The 18909-nt window shown below is 35.2% G+C and overlaps 3 protein-coding genes across 19 annotated transcripts; 1 reads left to right on the top strand and 2 right to left on the bottom strand.

The window, feature by feature from the left end:
- Window positions 1–395: 395 nt before the first annotated feature.
- On the bottom strand, window positions 396–3916 carry LOC137711641 (uncharacterized). 16 transcript variants are annotated; one of them, XR_015963379.1, is made up of 8 exons: window positions 3589–3900; window positions 3358–3405; window positions 2781–2878; window positions 2074–2150; window positions 1732–1808; window positions 1476–1540; window positions 633–1227; window positions 396–522 (listed from the first exon to the last, which is right to left on the bottom strand). XR_015963379.1 is itself a non-coding variant. In XM_088695449.1 (7 exons), the coding sequence occupies exons 3-7, from the start codon at window positions 2830–2832 to the stop codon at window positions 435–437; spliced, it is 438 nt and encodes a 145-aa protein (XP_088551575.1). In that variant the 5' UTR covers window positions 2833–2878; window positions 3220–3235; window positions 3589–3916; the 3' UTR covers window positions 396–434. The 16 variants fall into 16 exon arrangements, 4 of the variants coding, with proteins under 4 accessions (XP_088551575.1, XP_088551574.1, XP_088551573.1 ...); XR_015963384.1 differs by having other exon boundaries at window positions 633–720; XR_015963378.1 differs by lacking the exon at window positions 1732–1808 and adding an exon at window positions 1846–1933 and having other exon boundaries at window positions 2046–2150; window positions 3589–3899.
- Window positions 3917–6803: 2887 nt separating this feature from the next.
- Window positions 6804–10739, top strand: LOC137710510 (serine/threonine-protein kinase 52). The gene is made up of 6 exons (XM_068449552.2): window positions 6804–7487; window positions 8367–8488; window positions 9184–9380; window positions 9518–9692; window positions 9974–10108; window positions 10203–10739. Exons 1-6 carry the CDS (start codon window positions 6908–6910, stop codon window positions 10407–10409), a joined length of 1416 nt encoding a protein of 471 aa, XP_068305653.2. The 5' UTR covers window positions 6804–6907; the 3' UTR covers window positions 10410–10739.
- Window positions 10740–12748: 2009 nt separating this feature from the next.
- LOC137709842 (bidirectional sugar transporter SWEET5-like) lies at window positions 12749–15047 on the bottom strand. 2 transcript variants are annotated; one of them, XM_088696191.1, is made up of 6 exons: window positions 14956–15047; window positions 14520–14556; window positions 14159–14375; window positions 13722–13883; window positions 13329–13448; window positions 12749–13172 (listed from the first exon to the last, which is right to left on the bottom strand). In XM_088696191.1, the coding sequence occupies exons 1-6, from the start codon at window positions 14996–14998 to the stop codon at window positions 13041–13043; spliced, it is 711 nt and encodes a 236-aa protein (XP_088552317.1). In that variant the 5' UTR covers window positions 14999–15047; the 3' UTR covers window positions 12749–13040. The 2 variants fall into 2 exon arrangements, with proteins under 2 accessions (XP_088552317.1, XP_068304924.2); XM_068448823.2 differs by lacking the exon at window positions 14956–15047 and adding an exon at window positions 14814–14952.
- Between the last annotated feature and the right edge of the window lie 3862 nt (window positions 15048–18909).

Raw genomic sequence — 18909 nt, 5'->3', positions numbered from 1 at the left:
AAATTTGACATCATTCTATCCAAGTCAGATTAGCTTTCTTTTCCATGTCAGCTTTGACATCTCGGTTGGAGTAAATGGTATATCATTTGTTACTATTAGATGTTAGATTAAGGAGTCGACGTGGTTCGAACCCAGGTCATGGTGCAAAGGCAACATTCCTCTTCACCACTGTAGTAACTATCGTGCAAGGACAACATAATTATGCATAACTAAATATTTAGTTATTTGAGCCGTCTGTTCTGCGATTCAGTGGCACTCACCTTCTCTTAGATAAGACTATATAGTAATACCCGCGCGTTACTGCGGAATTAGAAATCGGCTGCAATATATGAATTTGAGCTAATAAGCTAATAATATATGTTGGGATAAAATTGATTAGTCTAAATAAAAATATCTTAGGATAGGAAAGAAATTTCTTTGCTGCAAAAAAAAATTTATTTTGTTATGTTACAAAGGTAATTCGCTCCAACTTCCTTGGTATCATTGCTCATCTCTGAGACAACTCTTTGACATTCCAAAGAACTAAAAACGAATGCAAAATTACCTAATCAAAATTAGAAGCAAACCGATTGAAACAATGAAAACATTTGCAGACATGTCGTATAAGTATTAAATGCGAAAGGGGAACAAACCTTTTGCACGGTGGTCTTGAAGCAAGTATGCATTGACAAAATCATCCATGTGATCCTTCAAATCCTCCAAGAAAGTGGCTTGCTCGTTCTTTCGGCATGAAGCGTGCACGGAAAAATGCACACAGAAAAGAGGCAACAACATAGTGCAGGTGAATTATTTGGGTTGAAAATAAAAAACAAAGTGGCTGAAAAACTCAAAAACATCGTAAACTGGACATCAACTACTTAGAATTTTAAACGGAAAATTGTAATACGATGTTCATGCATTTGTATAACTCTGACATATCCAATAAAACACACCAAAACAAAGAATGCAATTTCACACAACACAACAGAACACATTTTTCAAACAAAAATTAAATATCCAAAATTCAAATAATTTGTAAAACATGAAAAATTACAGGAATGAATGAAGGAGAAGGAGAAGCAATAAAACTTAACAGTCTGGGGGAAGCTGAGACAAAGGCAGGGCAATGGAAGTGTCTCTGAAAGTCTATAAATAAAATTTATCTTCTAGGTGGGGATTCAGTTTCAATTTAGCTACACACTCTGATGCAGTTTCCATGTTCCTTCCTTGGATTTCTAAACTCTTCCTCTTTCTCCAATGACCCAAAATTCCGAAATTTCCAACAGAAAAAAAAGGGTAAATTTATTAGGGATTTTGAGGTAATTGCCAAGATATTTAAAATCCAAGCACGAAAACTTTACAGAGATAAATTTATAAATTAACTAATTAGGTTTTGAATAAATGAAGCTAATTCCTTTATAGTAAAAAATTGTTGGTTAGAATACTACAATTTGATTAAATATATAATAAAAGAAAAATAGGAAAATGATGCTTACCAATATGGACATATGGATTGCTTTGAAAGGATGTAAATGCAAAGCTATCATCCCAATGGTTTTGTCTGCAATAAGAAGAGTAACTAACTTAAAAAGAAGCATCATTGCTACTTGCTAGTCTTCCTACACGATCTAAGAATATAATTAAATGATATGGGATCACATTGACCATAAACTATTACATGCAACTCAAAAAATAAAATGAAGATAGAGAAATTCATCGAAATACTCGAAAACGGTTGCCTGAAATACTCACTGAAAAGCATTTAGATATCTTTTAATAATTGCACAGTTAAAGCATCATAGATACGATATTCCTCTAGCCACCAGAACCTGGAACACATAACTAACGAGTGTTATAGAAACTTACCACAAAATTGTCAAAATAGAATATACGACCATAAGCTTCATCCAGTTTCATGGCATATCGTATTAGTTTATGAAATTCTCTTTGCAGTCTGTTCATTCAAAAAATCCAACTCAGAGTAAAAATCAACAACAATAACTCATAACAGCATAAAGTATAACCATTAAATTAAACTCAACATAATACAGAAACAATTTCGCTACCATACATAGAACTCCATAAATTCCTTACCACATAAACCTTGAGAGGTCCAATAGGTCTAGAAGTCTCGAAACCTTTTCCATATTTTGCTCCAGCCAGAAAACATCCTAAAATAGAGGGAAAAAAAAACATAAATTCATCAAAATTCCCTACCCATAACTAAGCTAAAAATGGAAAATATTCAAACCTCATAAGCTCTGGTTTCCTAAACGCCACATGGATTTACATTAGAAAACATTGGAGTAGCGGTATAAAAGTGAAAGATTTAAGACGTTTTAGTACAATGCAAGTGGTAGACATGTCAAAATTAAGTTTTATTTGATAATTATCAAGGAATATCATCTATAAATGACAAAAACAAATTATAGTTGTAGCAATGATTTCACCTTTGTTTATTTTTCTTTTAGAATAGGTCCTACATGTGTCTTAATCTCTTATAAACAGTTATTTGATTGAGTCTAAAAGCTTCAGTCAAACATTTCAACGATAAAAAATCTTCAATCCATTCAAATTATGTATTAAATTTTATTATCAAATATAGGAAACAATGAATAAAAGAAATCATATTCATACATGGATACACCAATACACAGAGACATTACATACACCATTTGATACAAAAAAATCAAGATGCTCAGACTCAACACATACACTATTCATAGATCCATGACTAAGAATTTCTCAGATCCCGGTTGAAATTAATTAAATAAAAAAAATTTCATGGAAGCGATTTATACCTCTGATATTCTGAGCTCCGTGTCCCTTGATTCCTTCGCCAGCTTGGTTCATCTTCTAATCCATTTATTGGGTCTTCATAGACTTCTCCAAGTACAACCTGCAGACAGAAACAATACCCATTATGCAAGTGTAGCATGCCAATTTGTAAATATAACGACCCGTATTTTCCAGTATTCAAAATCAAAAGTAGTTCATTGGTCCACATTATGCAAGCTTTGCGCCGAAAATGATATAGTGTAGCATGAAAACTCAAATCAAAGACTGAACCTAAACTCAAGTATCCACATTCATGCCGAAAACGATAAATGAAAGACGTACAAAATATCAAACCATGACAAAGATTTAAAATTTATTCCTAATCCATCAAACTTTTGAAATTTTTACAAATTGGGTTCAATTTACTACACAGAAAATCCAACAATACAGAAAAATCCATACCTTTAACCAAGAAAACCTTCACAATATAAGAGGTTAAGTCAATCCGCAACACAATAAATTGATCACATCAAACATAAGTAGATATAATCAAATCGAATTAGAGTATTGATGAAGAAGAAATGAAAAGAAGAGGGTTACTCTGCGCTCTGCGTTCAGTATCTTTCTGGAATCAAAACCTCCAAAAGACTAAAACGAAATTAGTGTGGAAAACCCATTTGGAATCCAAATTTACATCCCTGAATTAGTTGGAGCAATTCAATTGATAAACACCCATAACACAGTAAACCAAAAATGCATATGCAAACACAGAAAAAATAAAAAAGATCCAAAAAAAATTCAATTAAAAGAAAGGATTTGAGATATACATACCTTGAGTGTAGGCAGTGGTGGCTGGTGGCGTTGATTCTTTCTAGGAGAAAATGGGAAGAAGGATCTGCGAGAGAGTGAGAGAGTGGAGATTTTGTTGTATGTATGGTAATTAGTAAAGGCAAGAGGGATATGAGGAAAAATAGAGATGAAAAAAATAACAAGAGAAGGTTCGGAGGAGGAGCTGCCCAACGGAGGAGGAGGACGGAGGGAGGAGCCCAGAAGGGAGATGGAGGAGGAAGGAGGAGACGAACACATGTACATCAGGGGTTGTGGAACGCAGGGAAAAAGACTGAAGGTGGGTAGCATGGGCAAAACCGACAATTTACTGCACACGTAAGAAACAGCATGGTAAAGCCAAGAGAATCCGAAGGCATTTCCGCCCTTTCACTGTTCACGAACAGTGAAAAACAATGTTATGGGAAACCCAATTTTAGTATATGTATAATATTATAAATTTGAATTCCGTGAAGTATGAGTCTAAAATTTAATTATGACCGATATGATTTAAGTTAAAGTTTCGTTCTCCAATGCCATTCAATCATAAACATTGGGGTGTGATATCCACACATCCTATTTTACTTTTCACACATCTTTTTTTTTAAATTTCAGCAGTCAGATCGGATGAATTAAAGAAGATCAACGAACATAAATTATCAAAGGGTGTGTGAGAAGTAAAATGGGGTGTGTGGATAGCATACCCCTAAACATTAAAAAATAATAATCAATTCTTTGCAGCCTAATGGGCTGGGCCGAGTCAATCTACTGACATCCGATTCACTGCTTCTGCAGGTATACAATGAGGCCCAGTACCACTTTGTAGAATAGCAAGCCTGGAGCCCATTGTGAAGGCTATCAATTTAGACAATACAAAATTCACTTAGTCCGGAATCTTTCCGTAATTACAAAAATTTAATTTCTTATTGTGATTATTTTAGGTTTCTTTTAATATATGAATTTTACCAAAAACGCTGTATCAGATTAATTTAAGAAGTATTTTTGTTTTAACAACAAAATAATAAGAAATAACAAAGCTCCTTATAAACACATAAACTAATCACTCGTTATGCGGCACTTAATTTTCAACTTGTTGAATGATGTTCTCAATTCAAACCTCATAAACCACTATTGTTAATTCAAGAACAAAACCGAGACCTCCCATGTATTGTATTTTTGTGTCATCTAATCAACTCGTGAAAGGAAAAGCCGCATACGATCCATCTTACGCAAGAACCCTTCCCATTTAGGACACGGTTCTAATCATGTTTGGTATTTAGCTTTTGGATTAGTACCAAGTGGTGGTGTTGGTGGTCCAACTTCAATGAGTTCATGAACATGTAACCACTCTGAATCCAACCTCTCTACGTTTTTTGGATTATGATATTTTTGATCTTCCAAAGCGAAAGCGAAAGCATCAAACGAACGAGAGATTTTTCAATTTGCCGTGATATTAGGTGTCATAATACAAGTAATGGATACTTGAAAAAAAAAAAAAATTCAACCACTTGCATTGTGATACTTGATATATCATACTATGTTATCGGCACATTAAAAAATATCTCCAAACAAACAAGTAAACAACGCATCATTGGAAAAATCAATCTGAATACTAAAGACGAACAAGCAGGTTGGCTCGAATTTGCTAATAGAAACTTTCACCTTTAGTTTTTTTTTCTGTTTCTTTTTTGGTGATGACCTGGATTGAATTGAGTAATCAAACCTCAAATGTCAAAAGCGATCATTTTAGAAAGGGAATTGTTATTAGCACTTCAAAAATCTCATTCTACATTTCAAACTTTCTATATTAGGAAAGAAAAATACACTTGTGAGGAGTGTATCTTGAGATTTTTGGAGTGCCAATAACACTTCCCTTTAGAAAATTATACACTTTATGAGTTTTCCAAAAAATAAAACTTTATGTTAATTAATCACATCACAGTTTCATAAGTTCACGAAATTTAAATTATGAAATATTAATATTTTAGTTATTTTTAGCTGCCATTTGAATTATAGTCCAAACTTTCTAGCATTTTCAAGAAGAAAGAAAAGAAAATCCAATTTAGTCAACGATGATTAGCTCAATTGATAGGGTCTCTTACTTTGTGTGTCGTTCTATTAAAGTTTGCTCAATTGATAGGGTCTTTTACTTTGTGTGTCGTTCTATTAAAGTATGAATTCACTGACAGCAATTCTAGTTGGTGCGCGAACTGTAAATTTCTATACAAATCTATACTGATGGCAACTGATAGTTAACTGCCACACGTAAACCCTTTTAACATTGTAAGTATGTCCTGATGCTGATGTGTGAGTAACAAATCTCCCCCTAACTTTTTATTTATAAAGAAAATCCAATTTGGTTGCCCGGGAAGAAAAGCGAGAATAAAAGGGTTCAAGTGATACTTAATAAAATATTAAGAAGTGCGGTAAGATATTAAAATTACATGCTTTGGTATTTTTTTAAAGATTTATGGGATTATTACAAGTTGGATAAGGTTAAATACTTCACTCAATAGTTTTGCTTCATGTTCAAATTATATATAAAGATTCAACATCCTTTGTACCTACTCTTTTCTTGTTTACTTATTAGCTAATCTAGTTCTGAAAAAATAACATGTATTATTTTAGATTGCGATGTAACATATGTCATTTTAAGTGGTGACATCAAACAATCTTCTAATAACATTACTAATTCATAACATGACAAAATCGGTCAGATAACTCAAATTTGATATCCTTACTCAAAAGATTTGAGTAATTTTTTTAATACAAGCCATATCAAAAAAGGAAACTCAAGCCTAAACTTGAATCACAAACTCTCTGTAAATATAGTGACCAAGACTTTTTTTTTTTTTTTTGGAATAAATGATATTATAAATATTAAATGAGTGGAGGAGTGAGCTATGTCTCATAATGTTATAATGATAATATAATTCAAATTTATTTTTTTTACGAGAATCGAACTTAAGATTGTTGTACTAAAGGGCAAGAATTTTATTAACTTATCAACAAAAATAAAAATAAAGGCAAGAAAAATACACTTGTGAGGAGTGTATAATGAGATTTTTAGAGTGCCAAGTACACTCCTCACAAGTGTATTTTTCTTTCCAAATATAAAAAGTTTAGAGTGTAGAATAAGATTTTTAAAGTGACAATAACAATTCTCTAAAATAAATATATGTAAATAAAAGGATAGGTTTTGGGGGAGAGAGAGTGAGAGAGGGGAAGGAGGGGAGGTTGGGGCCTGGGGGGAGGAGACCAGGGTGGGTCAGAAGACTCAGAAGCACACGTTGATTGTAGGCAACACCATGTGCTCACATGTCACATGCCACTCTTCTTATTCATTCATTTCATTTGTTACCTCTCCCCTCCCCTCCCCTCTCCTCTCCTCTCTCTCTCTCTCTCTCTCTCTCTCTCTCTCTCTCTCTCTCATAGTCATAGTCAATACATCATTTCCTCCAAGTCAAAACACAAAACAAAACGGAACCGAACTCGTTCAATTTCTGAGCTTCTGAGGGTGAAAAAACCAGAAGCTGAAGCAAGAAAAAAAATGAAGGAAGGCTCAGATGGGTTTGTGAGGGCAGATCAGATTGATCTGAAGAGCTTGGATGAGCAGCTGGAGAGGCATCTCAACAGGGTCTTGACTTTGGAGAAGAGCAAGATCATGAGAGATCCTGAAACCAATTCCAACAACATCCACCTCACCACCACCTCCAACTCCAATTCAACCGCCGCCACAACTACCACCACCACCACCTCCACTTCCTCCATGACCCTCTCCATCCCCAGGCGCCACCGCCAGGAGTGGGAGATCGACCCCTCCAAGCTCCTCATCAAGTCCGTCATTGCTCGTGGCACCTTCGGCACCGTCCACCGTGGCATCTACGACGGTCAAGATGTCGCCGGTAATCCCCTCCTGTCATTTTAGCTCTTCTTTCATTTGGGGTCCTTTAGAAGTTGTCAAGTTCCTCACTTTTGTGATTTTCTCCCCAAAAATTCAATCTTTTTCTTTCAATTTTCGATACCCCTTTCTTACAATGTTATCTTTTTGTTGTATTTTGTTTCTGCAGTGTATTATGGATGTTTTTAGCAAAACCCATTTGGTTTTTTCCTTTACTTTAATTGAATTTTGGGAGATAATTGAAGATCTTAGTTAATTTCCACTTTGGGTTTTCTACTGTAAAATGTAGTTTAAACACAAAAGTAAGGTTGATTATGGTGTTGTCTTGCAATTATTCACTTTGTTTAGTCAGTTTAAATGTTGGATTATTTGAACTTTGTGGTTGATCTTGCAAGTCACTACAAGTTTCTTACTTTGTAGTTTATATACATTTAGGTATTATATATACGTGTGTGTGGCAAAATTCCGAATGCACATATTCAATGGACTGCAATGAAGGTTGCCAATTGTCCACTGTAATTGTACTTTTATGGTGTCCGTGACTCTTACACGGGTTTGTGTTGAATTTTCTGTTGAGAGCAACAACTTGGATAATGTTGCTGTATTCCTGACTTTCATGTGAGTTCTCCACCTGTTAGTTGAAACTTATTCAACAACCAAATAGGAAAAATGTTCATCCATACGTATTTATGTTAGCGATACTCCTTATTTGTCAACACATTATTGTAGTTGCTGTTGTCATCATCTTCTAATCCAACCAAATTATGACCTTTTCGGTTCTTTGTATTCTTCTCTTCCTTTTTTCGTTTTGTTGGTTCGTGATGATACACAATCGGGTTGCAAATTTTACCCTTATAATGACGGCTCCATTTTTTAATGCCAGTTAAATTGCTTGACTGGGGTGAAGAGGGTCACAGGACAGACTCCGAGATTGCTTCTCTAAGGGCAGCGTTTACTCAAGAAGTTGCTGTCTGGCATAAACTAGATCATCCTAATGTTACTAAGGTAACTTTCCACCTCTCTTTTTTAAGAATTTTCAGAAGTGTCATTTGGATTTGATCGATTCTTCTAACTTTTATGAATATCAAAACCCGAATGTCTTTGTTTTAAGAAAGCCTCTAGCATATGCAACATTAAAGACATTCACTATGTCACTTCACTAGGGTTGGTTTTTCTGCGGTTATCCATAGGATGTCCACGGACCACTCAAAGGTTTCTAACTTCCTAGTTATACAATTGTTCTCCAGTCAGCGTACCATTATCCTCCTTGATTTATCACAGCCTAAGGTTGCAACCGTACCCGAGACAGTTGCCTTCCTTTTCTTTGGTATCCTTCGGTTGCATCTCTCACCACCTGAGTGAGGTAGAAGCATTAGTTTTTGTATCATGAATTTTCAGAATTTACTTAGCAATATCAGGTAGCAAATAAGTTAAGCGATGATTTTTTAAATATCTGCACAGTAGTGAATACATGCTACATTTTCTTTTGTCCAGACGTCATACATACGACAATTTTCTATGCTATTTAACAGGCTATAAGAAGTTCAAAACCTTAATGCTGCTTCAGTACATTAAATGTGCGCATAAAATGTTTTTGATTATCTTTTGATTTCCAGAAATATGATACACATTGCAATTGCTTTCTAGTAGTTTGTATTATAGATTGAATCTTGCTAAACTTCTGATCTGTTGATGTTCAGTTTATTGGGGCGACAATGGGTTCATCAGATCTACAAATACAGACCGAAAATGGTCAAATTGGCATGCCAACTAATATCTGTTGTGTCGTTGTGGAATATCTTCCTGGGGGTGCTCTAAAATCGTACCTCATAAAGAATAGGAGAAGGAAGTTAGCTTTTAAAGTCGTTGTCCAGCTGGCACTAGATCTTGCTAGAGGGTATCCCTTTTCAGTTCTTATGCTACTATTAATTTCCCTTTTTCTTAGAGCATTGTAATTTAGTAGATAAAGAGTGAGCTTCAGGCTGCGTTATTGTCAAGCCAAGCACTTAGACTTACTTGTGCTGTACTTTATAGGTTGAGCTACCTACACTCACAGAAGATTGTCCACAGAGATGTAAAGACAGAGAACATGCTTCTGGACAAGACTCGTGCGGTCAAGATTGCTGATTTTGGTGTTGCTCGTGTTGAAGCTTCAAATCCCAATGACATGACTGGGGAGACTGGCACACTAGGTTACATGGCTCCTGAGGTATTTGGTCTACTTTAGTAGCTAAAATTATTCTGGCTACGACTTCACCACCTTACCAGCTACGTTTCTTGAATCTTAGGGAGTCGGTAATCACGTGTGTATGCGCATGTAGTTTTAATACGATTCTCTCATTGCATGAAAATGAAACTTTGGCATTTCCAAACCCTGTTTCGCTTGACATAACGGGGGCAGTTTTGCTAATATTTATGTGAGATAGGAAGCATACAATAAAAGAATTGTTTACTGGATGCTTAATGACTTGCCAAATGGATGGGTGACAGGTCCTCAATGGCAACCCGTATAACAGGAAATGTGATGTGTACAGTTTCGGCATCTGTTTATGGGAAATATATTGCTGTGATATGCCATATCCCGACCTTAGTTTCTCAGAAGTGACTTCAGCTGTGGTTCGCCAGGTTAACCATTCTCCCATCTCAACCATACGCTCAAGTTGTCATTTTTGTGTTACTTGAAATTAATCCTTTCATTTACGCCTCTCTGCAATTACAGAATTTGAGACCTGAGATACCAAGATGTTGTCCAAGTGCGCTTGCAAACGTAATGAAGCGATGCTGGGATGCGAACCCAGACAAGCGGCCGGAGATGGATGAGGTAGTCACAATGTTGGAGGCGATCGACACATCGAAAGGCGGAGGTATGATCCCTCAAGATCAGTCTCAGGGCTGTCTTTGCTTTCGAAAGAAAAGAGGACCGTGAAGATTTATTCATTGAAAGACCAATTGGGATATGATTGTTTTTAAGATCAAAAGAGTCCAATTTGTACTTAAGATAGCAAACAGAAGAAAAGATATCTGGAAAATCAAAAGGAGATGAACAGAAAGGTGGTGGTGGGTAATGGCTTCTGGGTATACATCGACGAGCAATGCTATTTCTCTTATTATCTTGGAGGATGTAAAGCTTTTATTTAATATTGTTCCCATTTTTTTTCCTTTTCCTTAAACGAATGTGTATTAATTTGACTGGCACTACCAGCTCCTTGTAAGATCCATTATATACTAGTTATATTGTCATGAATTTATGATTAAATTAACCATGTTTCTGTATCTATTTAATTTGACTGACATTGTGTACGATAGACATTCTTCAAGACCCTCGCAAAGCCGGGAGTTTTGTTGACTTGAGGTCGCCCTTAGTTTCTGGTGTGTGCTCCTTTGATGAATTATTTTGGTAATTGACTGCAGGAAAGTGCTTGTCCCAAAAAAAAAAACAAAGAAAAAAAAAATCAGCACAATGGATTGAGAAATAGATCTTTTTATATAACCAACATTGCAAATTACAATTTACAATTTACAATTCAAAATTTGAGAACAAATAATGGAATAAATGAATAAAAAGCTCAAGAATTAGTTGGTCCTACAAAAAGATAAAGAATATTGAAGCAAGAAGCTCTCTAATATCATTTCTTCTATATATCAGAGTTGAACTTGTTTTATTGGTTTTTCTTCCTCTTCCCAATTGGTGGTCTGGTAGTAGGTTGCATATAGAATGATCTGCACCAGGCCAGACAATGATCCCAAATTCATATTTTTCAAGCCAAGCCCACCGGGATAATTCGGAAGGCAAACTTTGCTTCATTTAAGCAAGTTGACTTTATTTTTGGATTGAGTGGAGCCCCAGACGAAGTTCTTATCCAACCTGTCAAGTTGATCACAAATGGTTGATGGTAATTTCACTATCTGCATAGTATATATTGGGATAGCGAAGGTGACAGACTGAACAAGAATGGCCGGACTAGCAAGAGATACTGAATTCACCTTCCAAGTAGAAAGTTGAGTTTGAGCCTTCTCTACCAGGCCTCTGTAGGTGTTTTTGTGATGCAAAAATGAATGAGCGGAACTCCCAAATACTTCCCCAATTCATCAGTTAGAGGGGAACCACAAACGCGACTAAGAACAAAAGCCATTCCACGATTAATATTAGCAGGATAATAAATTCTAGATTTTTCATAACTTATTTGCTGCCCAGAAGCCAAGCAAAATTTATCAAGGACAATGCTTGATTAGAATTGGAGCGGGGGTAAAAAACATTAAGAGTGGTCTTATTTCAAAGCACATTCTAAATTTTCTTATAAAAATAAAAAAAAGAAGAAGTTATTTTTACTATCTTTTTGTACCATCATTTGTATGAACTCACAAGTGTTGGTGGGCCTGCCTCGAGTGTGTTTAGTGGCCAACAATAAAAAATCCTCAAAACATTCGCATAATTTTTTGTGAATACAGTAACTCCTGATAACAACGGTATGATTGAGACTTGAGAATGTTTCTAAGATGAATGGTGGAGATTAGTTAGTTAATTATCAAGTTTGTTACTCTAACAGCATTGCTTTAGGGTGTAACAGTGTAGTGGCCAACATAAAAAAATCCTCAAAACATTCACATAATTTTTTGCGAATACGGTAACTTCTGATAATTAACAGTTGTATGGTTGAGATTGTTTCTAAGATGAACGGTGAAGATTAGTTGGTTAATTATCAAGTTAGTTACTCTAACAGCATTGCTTTGGAGCTAAGCAACTACTCTTTGTACAAAATAGGGTATGAGAGATCAGTGTAATTCTAAGAAGAATATTCAGTTGTGATAATACAGGCTATATATACAGCTCTCTCTCTCTCTCTCTCTCTCTCTCTCTCTTCATTTTTTTCTTTTCTCAGTTCAATACATTCAACATGGTTTATGGAGAAGCATCTCTAGAAAGTATTCCCAAACAAGCCAAAAATAGATGAGGCAGTCTTCATGTTACAGGCCTTTGACGCATCAAAAGGTCGGAGCTATGACATCTCAAGATTACCACAAAAAAAAAAAGAACATTTAAATGACTCATTGAAAGACATTATTTGAAAGAACTGTTTTGAAACATTTTTAGTTATAACATTGCCAAACGGATCCTAACAATTTCAAGTTTGCGAAGTACAACCGTTATATATAATTATGGAGCTCAAAAGCTTGTGTTTTAGTTTTTCTGAAGAACAAAAATTGGATAAAACTTATTTCAAAAAGGAAGCATCAACTGAGCTAATTTGAGGGTTCAAATTAATAGAACCGCTAATATGCAAATGACATTGATTACCTCAACTGATACAGTTAATTACAGCAGTAATATTCTGATACAGTTAATTACAGCAGTAAATATCTATCTCATGACTAACTTACAACATACAATTCAGGCAAAGACCTACAAAAATTGAGGAAATGGCTCAAGAACTAAACTAGTTGGCCATAAAAAATAAAACAAAATACAAATATTGATGCATGTCAACTAGTTTCTCTCTAAACAACTGACCTATTTAATGGGACAAAACTTTGTTGTTGTTTGTCAATTAATTTCTTTCTAAACATTAGACACTTGGACCTCCGGCCGCGGCCTGTCATTATCGTCGTCTTCCCATTGAGTGGTTCTGTAGAAGGTGGCGTACAAAATGAGCTGGACTGCGCCGGAAATCGTTCCCAAACCGTTTGGAATCTACCAAAGTTATTCAAACAAATATGTTAGAAACTTAAATATAAGTTTTTGATTATTTTTTTATATATTTGTATAGGAGAAGTTCTTTGATTTATCACTTGGCGCTCATATCGTCAATTAATATGCGTTGAAACTTAATTTGGTTTATAAAATTACCAGAATATTGGCATCGAATTTAAGGAGTGAGTAGACCAGCCAAACAACTCCATTGAAGAAGTTAGCAAGTGACAGGTAAAATGGCATATACTTCACGCTCTTTGTCTTGATCACCATACGCTGCCAGTCAGCAGAAGAAAAATACACAAATATATGTAATTTATTTACTCATAGATCAACGAAGTAGAGAGAAACTTGGGTAGGGCAACAATAGTCGCGCACTCTCACAAAGTAACGGGTCTCATTGTATTAGGCTATGGTCCGGTCTTATGTAATGCAATTATCAATGAACACCATCACAACCTTTCTGCTCTACTTAAGTTTTTCTCTAATGACAAGATTCAATATTAATTGAGGGTGCTTAGTAATTAATAGAAAAATATATATACATACCATGACTGTCAAGGGTGATAAATACATAAGGATGTTGAAGATAATGCAGATGATTCCAACTACCAAAGACCGGTGTCTAGTTGTATGGAAAATGTACATGGTAACCAAAACCACAATAACAAAGAAGATAACTTCAACCACAAGTGCTTTAAAGATCTTTAGCTGAAATCCAAGAAAAGGAAAGAAAAAAAATTAGGTTATAAGTTTTACCTCAATAACAAAGAAGATAACTTGAATAACAAAGAAGTATTAATACTCAATTAATTAATTTAACAACATAACGTTTTGGTACACAAAACTAACTCATTGTTAGTATGCTTTTAAATAGAGGTGAATCGTATCATTGTACGTAAAAGCTACCTATATTCGGAAGCATATCAACAAGTGCGTCAATTTTTTATTGTACGTAAAAGCTATACATTGCAATACATACTTACGCGTTGTGAGCCTAGAGAAAAGATGAGGAAGAGGAGAATGTAGACTAGTTCGATGACAACTCCAGCGCCATTGATTGATACCACAAGAATGCTGTCAGGATGGACAAAGGGCATGCCGTAGAAGACCCATAAGGCACAATTCAGCAATGTTACTACGTAGGGATCCGGCTTGAAATCTGATACTGTTTTTTGCTTTACTATTCTATAAAATGTTGGTCTGCGGTGTTTAATTCATTAATCAACACAGTTATATATTAATTAGTTTTGTTATTTCAAAGAATTAAGAGAGAGAGAGAGAGAGAGAGAGAGAGAGAGAGAGAGAGAGAGAGAGAGAGAGAGAGAGAGAGAGAGAGAGAATTACATTGGGGAGAGAAACATGATCAAAGAGATGATATTTCCTAGATACAAGGGATAAATGGAACAAGAAAACCATTAGAGATGTAGGATTTACTTGAAAAAAATGTCAAAGAAAAGAAATACTCGAAGAACTTAACCTAGATTTAAAGAAGATTATGTTTGGATAATTTTTTGTCAGAAGATAACACATTCAAACAAAAATCAACCTGATTATTATCTTTAGATGGGCACGTAATATAAACAGTGTTATAAAAATGTAGAGAACATTTCCGATGTATTTCTTTCAAATAATACATACAATATATGCATGCATCTTTGATTCTTTGTCAGGTCGTCCCATGCAATGAACTCGATACGTCACGATTGATAACGCAAAAATGAAAAAATGAAAATCGTACAAGTAAGAGGTAAAACACAACGCTGACCATAATTTCACTAACCGATAATGCCAATAACTGTTCTGACTAAACCTGTGTCCACCATTTATATGTTTAAAGAGTGCTACCTTTAATTACTAAACATCTTAATGAATCCAAATCTTGATTATTTAAAGGGTCAACCTGGCTATCCTATATGAATGGATGCATGAAGTTTTGGTCCACTAAAACTGGAGGGTCTCTAAATCTCTTGACTAAATTTTTCGTCGTTAGTTTTCTAATCAACAGCAATTAATATTTTCTTTTGTTAATTAATTAACGGTTCTGGATAATTCACCGTTGAATTAGGAGTGGTATGAGTGGCGATTCATCTTCTCACTGTATATCCGTTTTCCATATAGTGTATAGTGGCCATGGATTAAGGTTCCACAAAAAAGGGAAAACACAAAACCCCCTATTTCAGGTAGAGTATATGTTTAGAATAAATATCACATTGATGAGAGGAGACACTTTGCATGGGCTTTGCATGGGCTTGTAAGAGGTTGGGTTAGGGCTTGTAAGAGATTGGGTTACTCCTCATATTGCCAATTGGTTTTATAGTGGAATTTCAACTTTTTTCATGGTATCAGAGCAGGTTGTCCCACGTGTGAAGTCAAACGGTCACACGCACTCCACTTCACCTCGTTGTGTTGTCCATGTGTTAGGTTTGAAAATTCACGTTGAGAACGAATCTCACATTGATGAGAGAAGAGACATTGCACATGCTTATAAGAGGTTAGGGTACTCCCCATATTGTCAATTGGTTTTATGGTGGAACATCAACTTTTTTCTTGGTATCAGAGTAGGTTGTCTCACGTGTGAAGTCAAATGGTCACACGCGCTCCAAATCTCTTCTACTTTTCTCCCCTCCTCCCTCACTTTCCTCTATGGCTTTCTCTCTCTACAAAAAAGCTCTTCTATTTTTCTCCCCTCCTCTCTCACTTTTCTCTTTGGCTTTCTCTCTCTACAAAAAAGGCTTCATGGTTTTGTAGGGCTTGTAAGAGATTGGGCTACTCCTCATATTGCCAATTGGTTTTATAGTGAAATTTCAACTTTTTGCATGATATCAGAGCAGGTTGTCCCACATGTGAAGTCAAACGGTCACACGCACTCCACTTCACCTCGTTGTGTTGTCCACGTGTTAGGTTTGAAAATTCGCGTTGAGAATGAATCTCACATTGATGAGAGAAGAGACATTGCACAGGCTTATAAGAGGTTAGGGTACTCCCCATATTGCCAATTGGTTTTATGGTGGAACATCAACTTTTTTCTTGGTATCAGAGTAGGTTGTCTCACGTGTGAAGTCAAATGGTCACACGCGCTCCAAATCTCTTCTACTTTTCTCCCCTCCTCCCTCACTTTCCTCTATGGCTTTCTCTCTCTACAAAAAAGCTCTTCTATTTTTCTACCCTCCTCTCTCACTTTTCTCTTTGGCTTTCTGTCTCTACCAAAAGTCAATACAAGATGTTGACGTGATTTAATCGTGAACGTTCAAATAAATTGTAAGAGAAGGGAATGAGAATTTGGAGGAGAAATAATCCTACTCTTTTGGAGGAGAAATAATCCTACTCTAACTTCATGTCCGTTTTTCATTTTCAATATCAACGTGCATAAATTTTTTCTGTTCTCGGAATCCAAATTTGGACCATACTTTTAACATTTAGATAGAACATAGTTTCCACGTCTACTTAACATTTAGATAGAACATAGTTACCACGTCTACGCTAAATAATTAGTTGGTATACATGCACAATGTGTTACTTACGAGTCTGTCTGACTTCTATTCTTTCCCCTTGATCAAGGATACAGAATGTTAACTAATTAGTTGGTATGTTAATTAATCCTACCTACTTTTTTCAAAAGTAAAAACTATAACAAGCTCTTGTCTGTAAAATTTGAACCTAGAACATTTTTCCATAAACTAGAGGCTAAATGTCACAATCAAATGTCCATCGGCCCTAACAGAACCTTATATACTTGGTGCTTGGACTACAATTTGACAATTCACATGAATTCTATAAGACCCGTTTGTCATTTGTCATGTTATCAGACAGTTTAAGATTGATTTATGGCCTTAAAGTCTTGTGGATAATTACGGGCATAATAGTCATTGTGTGGTGAAAAATCTTGTTAATGTGAGAGCTTTGCATTGCATTGTAGCCACAATCTGAAGATATTTTGATGAAGACCTAGGGCATCATGGAGCACTATACAAGGAAGAGTATGGGCAAGGGAGAAAGCCCCAACAACTTCAATAAAAATCAAGATTATTCAATCTCTCTCACAAAAGCCTCCTATGAGCAAATCTCTCGAAGTCCCTCAAAGAGAAACCTCTAAAAGAAAGCAAGCTTTCATCAAAGCATTTCAAAGAGAAGAAGTACCACTCCTTCTCCAAGTCTCTGTCGAATCAAGTAGTTTCCGTGAAGACGTACCATATCTTCTCTAAGCTCTCTCTCTCAAAATTCAAGGCAAGCCTTCTTTGGCAAAGCTCTTGATTTAATTTGCTTTCGATCTTGTTATGTAGCTTCTCATTTTCAAGTTCCTCTCGTTATAACTATGTCTTTCAATACAATTTCTCTCTTTGAATCATTTTGTGACTTAGTTTCCTACAATACAAGAAAAATTGAAGTCCTTAGCATTCAAGGCAAAAAGAACTCAAAGTTGAGCCTCCCCACTCAATTACACAATGTTTTGATTAGGAGTCAATTAGATGCAATTTTCTAGTACCTGAAATCCGTCTACTATCGGCTTCTTATAGTGGCACACCCACATTCTCGCGATCTACACTGTATTTATTTTTCGGGCTCGAACTCTTGGTTTTTTAAGCTTTACATTTTAATCAACCTTCTGGTTTTGGAAACAAGCATAGTAGTGTGATATACAATTTTTTCTATTGATCCTTGTCAAACTTTTCATTTTTGCATGTAATTATCAACCCACTGTCACGCATGTGCTGTACCCGGATGATTTAAAGTTTTGATACATCCTGCGTGATTAAATATGACTACTTGAGAAACATTATTAATAAACTAGATTAAAAGTTAAAAGTAAGATGTTTATTTTTTATTTTTTGAACAAAAGTAAGATGTTTATCTAATTCCCCAACTACCATAATTTAATTATTGTTTCCCGGACTAAGTTGGGCTAAAAAGCTTGCATTACTCAACCTCCTCGACTGATTTTCTTTTTTTTTTGGTATATGTCGGTGTCATGACAAAATCAATTGATGTATAGGGTAGATTCTGGTGGTTGAAATCATAATTTAATTATGGGTAATAACATGGTCAGCTGGAACGTAGTTCTCCGGAATATGAGGAATGCTAACTGCTAAGTAGACTAATGTTTATATTAAATTTGCAAATTAAAAGATATGTCATCAATAAAAAAATAGTTTTCCTAGCATTATCCTGAAAATATATAAGGAAAACTAATAAAAAAAAGCTTGAAAACTTTGAGTTTTAATGATAAGGACAAAATAAAGGGTAAAGTGATTAGTACCAGGATTGATTTTTTTAGTGTAAAAATATGATTTTTCGTTAAAGTGAACAGTACCACATGTGATTAAAAAGAAAATCGATTTCAATTCTTATGGGAACTAACTATGCACAATCCTTTTCGCTTTTTCCGCCACCAATTGGAAACCTAAACCTGTTTGGCCTTAGTATTTTGATGAGCCAAATCACAAAATAATGTACCCTAGCTACTAATTAGACTAAGAGTTTAGGGTGTGATGTGATCTGACCATGAGGTGAGAATGAATTTTTCATCCTCTTGACTTATCTTTCATAGAATTAGTATTTTAATGCCTTACTTAATCGCAAGCTCACAATACAAAATTTAGAAATAATAAGCAATTTGTTTAGCAAACTCATGTCTTGTACAAGTTTGATTACACAAACATCGTTTTAAGAAAATCCAATTCGTTGATGAGCAAAATCTAATTTCTTTAGCGTTTGTTTAAAGCAACCGGATCAATGA

This window comes from Pyrus communis, chromosome 6 (assembly GCF_041283825.1).
Source record: "Pyrus communis isolate YQ-2024b chromosome 6, ASM4128382v1, whole genome shotgun sequence".
NCBI classification, from domain to species: Eukaryota; Viridiplantae; Streptophyta; class Magnoliopsida; order Rosales; family Rosaceae; genus Pyrus; species Pyrus communis.
The sequence above is the reverse complement of the archived record's forward strand: the minus strand, read 5'-3'. Positions and strand labels throughout refer to the sequence as shown.